General features: G+C 34.4%; 1 protein-coding gene across 1 annotated transcript in view; it reads left to right on the top strand.

Annotated features, from left to right (window-relative positions):
• Nucleotides 1–12595, top strand: part of LOC149802533 (uncharacterized) — a 28684-nt gene extending 16089 nt beyond the window's left edge. Inside the window, exons 2-6 of the mRNA XM_089951528.1 lie at nt 2807–2898; nt 3830–3931; nt 8515–9272; nt 10979–11058; nt 12400–12595. Coding sequence (XP_089807654.1) covers nt 2807–2898; nt 3830–3931; nt 8515–9272; nt 10979–11058; nt 12400–12575 — 1208 coding nt within the window. The 3' untranslated portion in view covers nt 12576–12595. The remainder of the gene's footprint in view (nt 1–2806; nt 2899–3829; nt 3932–8514; nt 9273–10978; nt 11059–12399) is intronic.
• The last annotated feature ends 478 nt before the right edge of the window (nt 12596–13073 follow it).

Raw genomic sequence — 13073 nt, forward strand, 5'->3', positions numbered from 1 at the left:
ACAAGATAAAATTTGTTTAATATAAAGATATCACAAGACTGAAGGTAAGGAAAGAGAAAATTGAGAAATGATGAGTAATTTGTTCATGTAAATATATCAGCGCCTCTTCCGCATTACAGCCCTACCACACTGATGCAAATAAAACTATACATGTAAAAAAAAAATCAGAAATTAGTTGTGCTATTATATTCTATCACACACTATATAAGGCTCCAAGACAAAAGGGGCAATTACTCTAGCGAAAAACAGTAAATAATTTGTCCTTTAGCTCTTCTTCAGAAGATAAACGTAACAGCTGACAAGTCTCACGGTAGACTGCAAACTGAAATCTGTGCAACTCGCTGCGTCTACGAATGTTTGTTATTCTCTGCATTTAGCTTCAAGTTAAAAAGGGGAAACATTGGTAAAGCTAAGTGATTAGTTGATGTTCGCATCTTCAGACGAGGATCATGATACGTTTCAAGCGTCATGGCAATCGATCAAAAACTGCCAGGTTTGTAGTGTTAGCAAGATTGTGTGATGGACAGAATGACGGAAATACGGACAGAACCGTGATATCAAAACAGAGCAAAAGACTATAGAAAGAAAAAAGAAAATGAAAGAGAATAAAGAAGAAAAAAGAGTAGTTAGAACAAAACGTCTAAAAACACCCACAAAATCGTAGTAAATACCATATAAATACCATAAAAACTGACAGTTTTTAATTTGCCTCTTTCATTCCCTATAGCCAACATTATACAAATATATTTGTTGTATTAAACTGCAAGATTTCATAAATCCTATTAGCGTTGGTTCATACATTAAAATAGCATTAAAATTAATCGATTGTTTTATAAAGTTCCTGCGTTACTGAATATTAGGACTTACTTATACACATTACACAAGTATTGTGTGTTTTACATGGAATGCTTTTGACATATGTACTCTGTAGATTAGACAGAAAGCTCATTACACAACTCTGTAGATTAGACAGAAAGCTCATTACACAAGTACTCAGTGGGTTAGATTGAATGCTTATTACACAAGTACTCAGTGGGTTAGATTGAATGCTTATTACACAACAAGTACCCTGTGGATTAGATAGGATACTTATTACACATGTACTATGTGGCATAGATGGAATGCTTATTACACAAGTACTCAGTGTATTAGAATGCTTATTACATATGTACTATATGGCATAGATGGAATGCTTACTACACAAGTACTCATTGGATTAGATGGAATGCTTATTACACAAGTACTCAGTGGGTTAGATTGAATGCTTATTACACAGCAAGTACCCGGTGGATTAGATAGAATACTTATTACACATGTACTATGTGGCATAGATGGAATGCTTATTACACAAGTACTCATTGGATTAGATGGAATGCTTATTACACAAGTATTCAGTGGGTTAGATTGAATGCTTATTACACAACAAGTACCCTGTGGATAAGATAGAATACTTATTACTCAGGTACTATGTGGCATAGATGGAATGCTTATTACACAAATACTCAGTGGATTAGATATAATGCTTATTACACAAGTACTCTGTGGCATAGATAAAATGCTTATTAAATATGTATTCTGTGGCATGGGTGGAATGTATATTACACAAGTACTCTGTGGATTAGATGGAATGCTTATTATACAAGAACTCTGTGGCTTATATGGAATGTTCATTACACAAGAACTCAACAAGAAACGAATACAGCAGATAATGCCACACTTTGTCAGAATGTGATGTCAAATTATTTTATAGCTGTTTCACTTTATAAATGACCGTAAGAAATATGCAAATTAAGTTATTTGAGTTGATATTAAGGGAGGGGGTGTCTCGTAATACATTATATTAATCCTGTAAAAAGAATATGTCCGACTGCATGATTTATTAAAATATCATCCGTTTATTACTACTACTGATAACAATTAAACTAACAACAGCATAAATATCCACACCATTGATATACATATACTACTACTGCTACTACTACTACTACTATTACTGCTACTACTACTACTGCTACTACTATTACTGCTAATACCATTGCTACTACTATTACTGCTGCTACTACTACTATTACTGCTACTACTACTACTACTACTATTACTGCTACTATTACTGCTGCTACTACTACTAATATTATTACTACAATTACTACTACTACTACTACTACTAATAATAATAATAATAATAATAATAATAATAATAATAATAATAACAATAATAATTTTACAATGTGATTAAAATATGATGACATGGTTGTAGCTGCGGTGAATGAGTATAACATGCTGCACAAACACGTGAAATTGAATTGGTTCGTCCGTGGACAAAAACAATTATTTTTGTGTACAATTCTTTATTGCTGGTAATATGCATCGTATATCATGTGTTGTTATAGTGTATCATTATATACTTTAATACACACATACTTAGTAAAGGTATTCTCACATAACTATACATATACATACCTACCTACCTATCTACGGACGCACGCACACACACAAACACAGATACATACATACATGCACGTACGCACGCACGCACGCACGCACACACACACACACACACACACACATACATACATACATACGTACATACATACATACATACATACATACAGAAGAAAGATACAACCAGCGACCTTTTGGCATAGTTAGATCCTTGGTTTCACTTTAGTTATATATGGTTTTTCAAATACATACTTAAACTCCGAATCCAAGGTTTTAAACTTTTTTTTTAAAGATAATCATTTATAACTTACTTACCATGATGGTCATTTTCAAGGTTTTGAAATTTCACATTTCTCCATTTCAGTCGCTGCCTATGGACTCCATGGTGATTTACATGAAGATGCATTTTCCAGAAGAAAACAAAGGCGAAACAGAACTACTTTCACACTGCAACAAGTGAGCGTTCGAAACGTATTAAAGTAGTTTAACTGAAAGAATAATTATGAAACTATACAGAAAGAAAACGCAGCTCTGTCTGTTCAAATAGTCAAAAGTATTTTTTATCCTCATGTAAGTATCTGTAAAGAGCTTAGTCGCTAGTGACAATTCAGAACTTTTCTACTTCGAGATTGAACTATTTCCCTATATCTATTTCACAAAACGTATATGTTTTTAGCATATAGTTCTAAAGGCAAAAGTAATCAAATTATTGCATAGCCCTTATCCTCGTGTCAGTGTTGGTCACGGCAGCACTATTACATCGATAAAAAGGAGCTCCGAAATTTTACAATAATTTATGACATTTTACAAATATATAATTTACATAAAATGTTTCCAGTTGTATTCTATTTTTGTGAAATTAATTTCTTACCAAACATTGACAGATCTTATATTTTTGTTAATATATTTCTTGCGCGAATTGATACTATCAGCAGTAAGGATACAATAGAGTAATCACACAGCGCTCGTATCTGAAAATTTCTGAGAGTAACATCTTTTAAAAATAATGATCGGGAGTATAACAAATTTGATTTTGGGTGATAGTTAAAATTATACATGCATTCAAACGGGGATTTTAAGGTATTGGTAGTCTAGTTTGCTGACAGACGGTGCATATTAAATTTGATAGTCATTTAATTTCGGTTTGCAATCCACATATCTGTCTTCCCGATTTCTTTACCGTTTCAGACCACATTATGCGTGTGATAAACAATATGTAACCAATGTACTTAATCAAGCGTTTTGCCTTAAAATCTTGTTTCGTTGTTGTAGAGTTTGGCAGGTGATGTATGGGTGTAAATGGATGTCAGATAGAAACAAATCATGTACGTTTAGTCACTGACAACGATGATATGCCCTATTTTTAGTGACTTTACATTTATTTTAGCTAGAAGAACTCGAGAAAGCCTTTGCACAGACTCACTACCCGGATGTGTTTACGCGAGAAGACTTGGCGATGCGCATTAATCTTACTGAGGCAAGAGTGCAGGTAAGATTTAGTTCTTAAAATTAAAAGAAAATGGCTTTTATAACCAGGTTTTCTTTTTCTCCATTTCAGTGGATTGAAGTATTCAAAAAAGTATCCTTACGTGCAATTGTTAGCATTTTAAAATAAATATTAAAACCTATTCAAGACTCGAAAACAAAGGAATAATGAGTATCCTCATTATATTTAATTGGTAAATGCATAGAAGAAAACATACATCTTTTCCTCTTGTGTTTCGGGCTGTTTCTTTCCTTCAAATTAACAAAGGTATCAAATGCGTGTGCTGTGTGCAAAATCTCAAGACGAGCAAAAATTTGTTCGGTGATGACATGGCCTCGTCATTTATTGCTTAGGTATAGAGTGAAACTTTTTCTCCCTTCGAGTCTGTTGCAGATGAAGCGATTCATAAAAACAGGCTTTTTGGTCATATAATTTGATAACCATAGTTTTGTGGGTTTTTTATTATAAACTAATACGAGAGAAAAGATGTATATTATTCCAAAATTGTATCCAGACTGCCGTGTTTGTTCCAGTTTCCCCGTTTCACCGAAATTCCTGATAAACTTGCACGAATAGTTGAAATATGAACGTTCTCATATACCCAGTCATCACCTGATGAGAATGACCGACTTCAAGGTAATTTAGAAAAACACTTTCATGGAAGTTTTATTTCAGATTATAATCTCCAGTCTATTCACGATCTCCTCGGTTGCGCAGCAGCTAGTTTGCCAGCCTCGCAACCAGAAGTATGCGGTTTCGAATCCTGCCCAGACCAGGCAAGGTCGGTCGTAGTGACGTGTTCATGAGTACTCCAACTGCACGATATAGCCTTTTGCGCGTTGACATACATGTTAAACAACTATTCACGACCTTTGTCGCTACAGATTTTATTAGACACGCGGAGCTTCCATGACAAAGGAACAACTTAATGCATCAAGAAACCACCCTCTCTCTCTCTCTCTCTCTCTCTCTCTTTAGTAGTTATTAAAATTCTTTGTCCCCAGGGTTCATACTATCAAAATTCATGGACGGATTAGCACTAAATATCCTTATTTATGGCCGTAGTAAATGCGTTTGCTAATAAGGTTTATGAAACTTACTCGATACATTATTAGATCAAAGTAGAAATATATTAAATTAGAGCTCGACATGTGATTAATGAAATTAATTCCAATGTTGGGGGTAATAACTGATTAGCTTCTTATAATTTGGTGTCAAGATGAGAAACGTTGTATACGGTTCTGTGTAATACGGCCCTGTACCCAGTCCTAATTAATTATAGAGATTTTACGAACCGTATGCTAATAATAACATCGCGTTTTGCAAACAGTCGATGAGTTTTTCTACCTCTATTGGTCTTCATTAAAGGCTTAGGCATGGACGTAGATGCGGGATGTGCCTCCGCAAGTAAAACGCAGAAAATAAATGCAGGGAGAGATAGTACAGATCTTCTGACTTTTCCCAGGTGTATTGTAGCCGGAGACACAGGTGCACTTTGGATAATAGTTAATTCAGTTTGCATAACACAATACACGTCTCTTCGATTAGATTATGTATTGAATTAAATGAAATATAAATGTCAGGAATTAAATAAGATTATACCCCGAAATTCCCCATGGTCTGAAGGGACTTGATATCTACTTTCCGTGCAGACGACATTCACTTGCCTAATGGACACAGTGGAATAAGGCAGTCGAGAGCTATTAACCATCTCTATCAGTGCGAATTAAGGATTAGGGACGTTGGGGACTTTATAGCCTCCTCTGATATATCGAATATCTCTTATGTTAATTAAGTTAATTGCTTCAAAGCGTTCAATTTGATCAAGACTAAATGATGGCATGCTTAAAATAAGGACAACCTTCTCCGCTAGAAGTCTCTTGTTGTTGACTTCTCAAATTCCTAAAAATGCATGAAGTACTCAGTGCGATTACTTTTGATCTTCTATGTCTAACGAAAATACTTTTCAATCGGATTTCTGGCTTAAAGATATAGTTAGATGGTTTTAGTTGTTACGATTCAATGGTCTTAAACTAAGTAACGAAAAAGAGCGAAAGCCAACAAGTTTAGTACAATTCAATAAATAATTAGTCCGAATGAATTACAATCTTGAACATATTGATATACTAATATCCTGCAACAGTGTTGACGTGCCACCAGTCTTGGTGCATCACGATGATGTAATCCAAAATGTCTCTAAATGAATTCACAATAACCCCAAAATAACGCTTTAGTTTAACGTTTATAACGTTTTTTTTTGTACTATCATATTAAATAGCTAATATTAATTTGAGTGTGGATTAAATATTCAGATCATTATCATGGAAGTACAATTGTTTATTTGGGTCTGGGTCTATGGCATCAGATTTTTACTTGGAATTCCTAAACATGTATACAACTTTGGATGTTTCCTAAAGGATACTGACCTACATCCTAGATCTATTACTGTATATTAGCTTTTTATATAATGTTGTTTACATGAAATATTATTCATTTTTGCATTAACATCTGAAGCAGAATTAGTCTTATTGTTGTGTTCAGTTTGTTTAGTTTGGCTGGATCTATTTACACCAACTATTATTCACTGGAATTACGAAGTGCTCAATAATATTCTTGGACAGAAACATTGTTTAGGGATTATAGTGAATTCAGACAAGAACATTTTGGTTTATATTATTGTAATACACCTAAAAGACTGTTAGCATATCATCACACTCCAGGTCATTGACTCATTAGCACGTTCGAGACAACATATACATCAATTCATTCATTATTGGAATTTATTTGAAATACCGTTCGAAATCAGTTGGAACTTCATACACTTGAACATTTAGGGGTGTGTGTATATCTGTGTGTATTATTTGGATTTGTAACATTGCTTTAACGATTTTGAAGTCACATCGCTGAGATGTCTGCAGTGTGGCAGTTTGTAGTGATGTCTAGCACTGTCGCATCATACCGCAGTCATGTCGCATCATGTCCCACCTAGTCACATTATCGTGACACCAGGCCGACTAGTCCCAACACTAACCTCTTAATGCAGAGCACCTAGCGGAGTAACTGTTAGTACCATTTTTATAAGTCTTTGGAATGACACGGCGGGGGTTCCAATCCGTTAACTCCCGCATCCGAGGCGGACGCTATAGCCACTAGGCCACTAGAGCGGTCCTCAACGTTTTGGAGTACTTGTATTTATTTCACAATACTGTCCGTTGTTTTAACATTTTTACTTTGTATTAGAAATAAATTATTTATTGAATTTTATGAAACTTGTTGGTTTTCGCTCTTTCTGTTACTTAGTTTGAGACCAAAGAGTCTAACAGTTGACAAAAGTCAACACGCAATACAAATTAAATATGCATAACATATTACACAGAAAATATTCTGATGGTATCAAACCAGAACGTGTATTGGGGAATCCACCTATTACTTGAAGATGAACTAGGATAGTTTTTACTTTGTTCAATCATTTTATAACCATGCTATGAGAAATGGCTGGGGTACAGCCATTGGTTATTGATTAGATTCGAAGTGTCAAAAGGTAATAAAAAGATGAGTAATTAATAACAATATTTAGAGCACAATATTATTTCCGAAGTTCGTTAAAAAACGGTTTTATTTCCAGTTATTTTAAATGTTCTGTTACGACTCAATGGTGTTAAACTAAATAATAGAAAAGAGCGAAAGCCAACAAATTTATAAAATTAAACAAATGCTTGATTTCATTAGAATACAAAGTGAAAATAGTTAAATCACAAATAACCATAGAATTGTTACACAGGTCCTAATGAATAAAGTTCTGAATAAACTTTAGTTGTATTCAAAATAATTTCCAATGCTGAAGGTGTTGATGTGCCTGCAGTGGCCGGAAGTCTCTAATGTACCAATGTACCTATGGCCTGAATTGTAATGACGTGCCAACAGTCTTTTGTTTGGATCACAATAATAAAATCGACACTTTCCTTGTTTGGATTTATTATTGTTCCAAGTTAATGTCTCTGTCTATTATTAAGTAATTTGTATTTAGACAGAAGAATATTTTGAATAATAATTCTAGACCAAATCGAAATACTAAATACAACAATAGAACTGATTTTGCTTCAAGATCTTTCAGCATGAATGAATAATTTCTAGATAAACAAAACCCACTACTTCTTGACCTAGGTCACAATTAGCATTTTCAAAGAAAAACTATTACTTAATGGTTCCATTCTAGAAGATTTTGTTACTAAAATTATAATAAAGAACATGGTAAACAAAATATCCGTGACTCAAATCAAGATAAATAGTTATTTCAATTGATAATGATCCTAATATTAAACCTACACTTAGAGGGAAAGATAAACTATGTATCTATTGTTTACAGAACATAAGAAAAAATCAATGATTCTGGTCAGGTAGACAAAGAACTTGATTTTGGACAAGGTCAGGTACAAAGTACAGTTTTACGGAACTAATAGCATATAATGAATAAAAGAAAAACAGCAATTCAAATTATATTTACATAACAGTTCTTAGATTGCGTCAGAATATGGCAAGTATGTGTACATTTGCTCAGCCTCATTCGTTCTAATTATATGTTCCAGGTGTGGTTTCAAAATAGAAGGGCGAAATGGAGAAAAAGCGAACGATTTTCTCAGCAGCAAAAACCTGTTTCACAAGGTGGCAATGATGAAAATCAAAATGAAAATGAATACAATTCTGACGTGGAAAAGGATGAAGGAGAGAAAATTGATTCTGAAAATGACGAAGACACAGAGGAGTGTGCAAAAAAATCGGATTCACGACAAGACATTGTAGAAAGTGATTGTCAAGAACAAACAATGCAAGAGAGCAATGAAGTTAACTTGAAAGACACCAAGCCTCCTTCACCCGACAGAAGAAATGAAAACCAAACTGATGCTAACGATCAAGAGATCGATATTCAACCATTACCTGTAAATAAGAGTAATAATAAGTCAGAGTCCGATGAAAGTCAAATTAAATATTCAGAGAAGAAAAGAAACGAAAGAAGAGACAAAGGACCGTCGCCATCTTCTTCAAATGTTTCCGCATCTCAAAAAGAGAAAATGGAAGAGGATTCAGAGAAAGAAATCCCAGCGACGAACATTCTACCTCGACCAGAAAGGATCCAACAGGTAGATTCCGCGTCATCATTAGTGTCCTCCATCCCATCCCCAACACCTACAAACAGTTCTGGACTCAATCTGCATGTCAGTGGCGGCATGCGTCCTGAATTCATGTTCCATTCCAAACCCATGATGCAACATTCCTTTACCCAGACATTGTTGGCTCTTAACAATCATGCCATGGCACGGCCACCGTTTTTCCCGATTTTGGACGGGTAAGTTCAATTATCAGTTTTCAAATAACTTTGTAAATCTACTTTGATGAAGAATAATACAATTATCACTTTACCAATGATAGAATCGACATTTTCAAATAATATTTTCCTAACAGTAAAAGAGAATCTAATGTAGACGACATACGTTTTTCTATTAGCTAAGAATAAAGTGATACTTTCTGGTTCTGTTGCTAAGCCCAAACCGCCCTCATTTGCTAAAAATGAGAGAAATATAGCCTGAGCAACTGTACGTCATCGTGAGCACCACAGGTCTTTTTTCGCATCTGTGCTTGTTTTGTTGTTTTGTTTTTTTTTCTTTTTCTTTTCTTTTTCCTTCTTCTTTTTCTTCTTCTTTTTCTCAGATAATGCGGTGCTCGTCGTAATGATTACAAAATTAACGAACTGCTCCCTAGAAAGTGCTGTGCACTCGATACGCTATTGCCACCATAAAATGATTGACACAAGAATGCCGCTTCCATTTTGACCTGATATCATTAAAAAAACTGCAACTAGCTACAGACTGTACAGAGATCGGACCGCTCTTGTGAAATTTTAATATTTGTTCACGTCATAATGATTTCAGTAAAATTCAAAAGAGGATAACCCTGGAACCAAGCAGTTTGTGCAAGCAGTAAAAGAAAACAATGAGATAAAGTTAAAAAAGTACTGATTCTGTGTCTCGTTTTGACGTACGAAGCATACTAACTTAACATGGGGTCGACGCCTGGGCATTTAATTCCTTCTGGTTTGTATCAGTGCAAAGATTAACTCAACCTTTTCTCTACCATCGTAGAAATTATGATTAAGATTGTATTTTTTAAGCTTTCTTTTGTAACGGAATAGGGTGATTGCATATTTCTGTAAAATATAAAATTTTGGGGATAGGCAGTTTCCTACAAAAAGCGTTAACGAAACATTTTGAAACTTTTTCAGTCAACTGCAGACGAGCTGGACCATGGCGATAATTAGTATATATAGACTGTATAGTATGTGTCCAAATATGCAAAAAATATTTATGATGAAACAAATTTAAATTGTTATTTTATTTATTGGATAATAACCAGGCTCGAGTCTGGTTTCTTCCGGATAATTTTCTGATTATCTAGACAATACTTTTTGGTCATTTCCCGTAAATGCGAAGATAATATAATATTTTAAGTATGCAAAAGGTTAGTTTTCGAAACTCGAAAAGAAACAATATCATGTTATTTGTTTCAATTTGTAAAGGTGTTATCGTTCATCTTAAGATATTGGATCCACTAATTCCACTTTTCCGGAATAAATTGCTGAATAAAAATAAAATATCTCAACGAATCAGCTCGAATGTGAAATTCGGAAAGGTGGGTGGGTTACAATTTGATAAAATGGCATTATCGAGTCAAGGAGAAGCATTCCTATTTTCTCGATATATGTAGAGAACTTTTCTCACGTATTACTTGCTTTGGCATGTCCACAAAGTAGTTTACAAATTTTGTTTAACAAATAAACTTTTTAATCACTAATAATTACATTTTTATTTTAATATATTGCTTTAATTTAGTTTCTCGCTCGGCAGTGTAAGTGAGACAGAGCTGCTGAGACTTTAGCAGGACATAAAAATATTGTCCAAAGGAACTTATTGGAAATTTGCGGAAGGCTTGTATCCTGCAAAATTTGTTGATTAATATTGTATAAAACATTTTATCTTAATTACTTCTTCGTTGCAGGTCAAACTACAAGCAATACCTAGACAACTATTTCAGTCCAAGACCGATCTTTCCCCAGTTTCCACACCCGGCCTTCAAAGGTAAAAATGATGTCCCGTGAGTGCATAGCTTTTAATCATTTAACTCTAGCGGGGGTGTTCCATTGTTATCCTGGACCTAGGACATTCACAGTGAAATGTAATTTGACAATACTGGCACGTGCTTTAAGAGTTTAGCTATCATAAAGAACATTTATTCTTTTAATTATCACGTTGAGAATGCATTTCTACATAAGACTGTGTTAACTCTTATTAGTGCTTGTAGAGCGTATATCTTCAACATTTTAGCTTTAAAATAGTATATATTTTTATAACCCACAATGGCAGGTCTTACATGGGTTTGATGCCTCTCTTACGAGAATGCTCCGATCCGGAAGTAAATTTATTTAGTAATACTGCAAATGTATGGATTAGATAAAAGTTGAATATAATGGAACATTTCTCTAACTTCATTCTGTTACATTAAATTTAAGGCAATCTCATTACTGCAGTATTACACACATGAAAGGGTTCTTTTGCAGACATACTCTAGTCCCTAAAAGCTTGAACTGGAATTTAATTTTAAGGTTTTAATTTCATTTACTGATATAATTCAGTGTTACGATCATAAACAATGTCCATTAAACATACTTTACACTGTGGCAGTCTAATTATAATGTAATGATATAAAAATGATTAGTTATTATTATATCAGAACGATCTTTGAACAAAAATGCACGTTTATTCGTTTATGTCACATTAAATATATAAATTTATATACCCTCATTTTACGTTTTAGCTAGAAACTATTCATTACCTTTTTTGGATAGCAAATGCAAAAATGTTCCATTGCGGAAGACTAACCGGCCTAATGATTCAAGGATCGCTCGCTCGATTACCCAGCATTACTCGAATATCCGGCTTTACTTGAATGATTCCTTCAATCTGAGTTTTACACGTTTTCCTATCTGCCACGTCAAAAAAAAACCCCATAAAGTTCTCAAAACTTGAACAAAACATTTCAGCGCGCAAGATTCGAGTTTTCGATGCTTTACTACATATGACACTCGAGGGAGACCAAGCTCTCAGCAAAAGTTTCAGCCCGTTCTTTTAGGATACAAAAAAATGTTGTGAAATGTATCTCTGAATAAGGCTTGGTTCCAATTCTTCAGGATCTGCCTCAAAATTTGAATTACCACCAATGTTTGAAGCACAGATGCTAGCAAATGTATTAACTTGAAATGAGACATCTTTATTCCGTTCCAGTAGAAACTTGCACAAAGAATTTCCATTAAAATTTTGTTTTACTTCATAGTGTAGTATAAACACTACTCTTTATTTGATCTTCAGACCCAGAATTGTTGTTTCTCTGGACAAATTATTTAATCAGTGCTTCTATTTCAGGATACCACTATCCCATGTGTGCGTGCTGTGGTTTAAGAAACCCCTGTGGTTCATTACATCCGGGTCACGAAAACCGCACATCGAGTGTAGCCGAACTGAGACGACGAGCGAGGGAGCATTCCGAGGCATTGGCTGCTACAGTTAACGATTCTTTACTTCAAAGAACGTGCCAGTGATCGTGGCAAAATGTTAATAGTGAAGCAATAGAGAGCTAGTGACTAGGGACTTAATTTCTTCAAAAGAATAGAGATGATACGAAATTACAATTAGTTAGATTGAAAACAAGAACACTAGTGTTGCGATTTCAAATCATTCAATTTCAAACAATTTAATAAATGTACTATAATCCTCAGAACTTGGATAGGTTCAAAAGTGTGCCTGTTTGTGTTATAAAAGTTGCAAATTCTGAACTGAACTTCCAGCATGGTACACTTAATACTGCTATGAATTTTCACTCTCGTTTACTGGCTATATTTTCCTTAAAAGCACACGTGAGTAGCAAAGTGACAAAACTAGATCGTTGCGAACTGGTTAGGGATGTATTACGCCGCTGTGCTTTTGCTGGGGATTTAAAGTAACACGTTTCACACAATGTGACTCCATTGACAGTAAAACAATTACACGATTGAAGAGAAAACATACATTTATATGCCTAATTCGACTGATGTGGTGTC

The sequence above is a fragment of the Sinohyriopsis cumingii genome, chromosome 3, assembly GCF_028554795.1.
Source record: "Sinohyriopsis cumingii isolate HCF-2022 chromosome 3, ASM2855479v2, whole genome shotgun sequence".
In the NCBI taxonomy this organism is placed as follows: Eukaryota; Metazoa; Mollusca; class Bivalvia; order Unionida; family Unionidae; genus Sinohyriopsis; species Sinohyriopsis cumingii.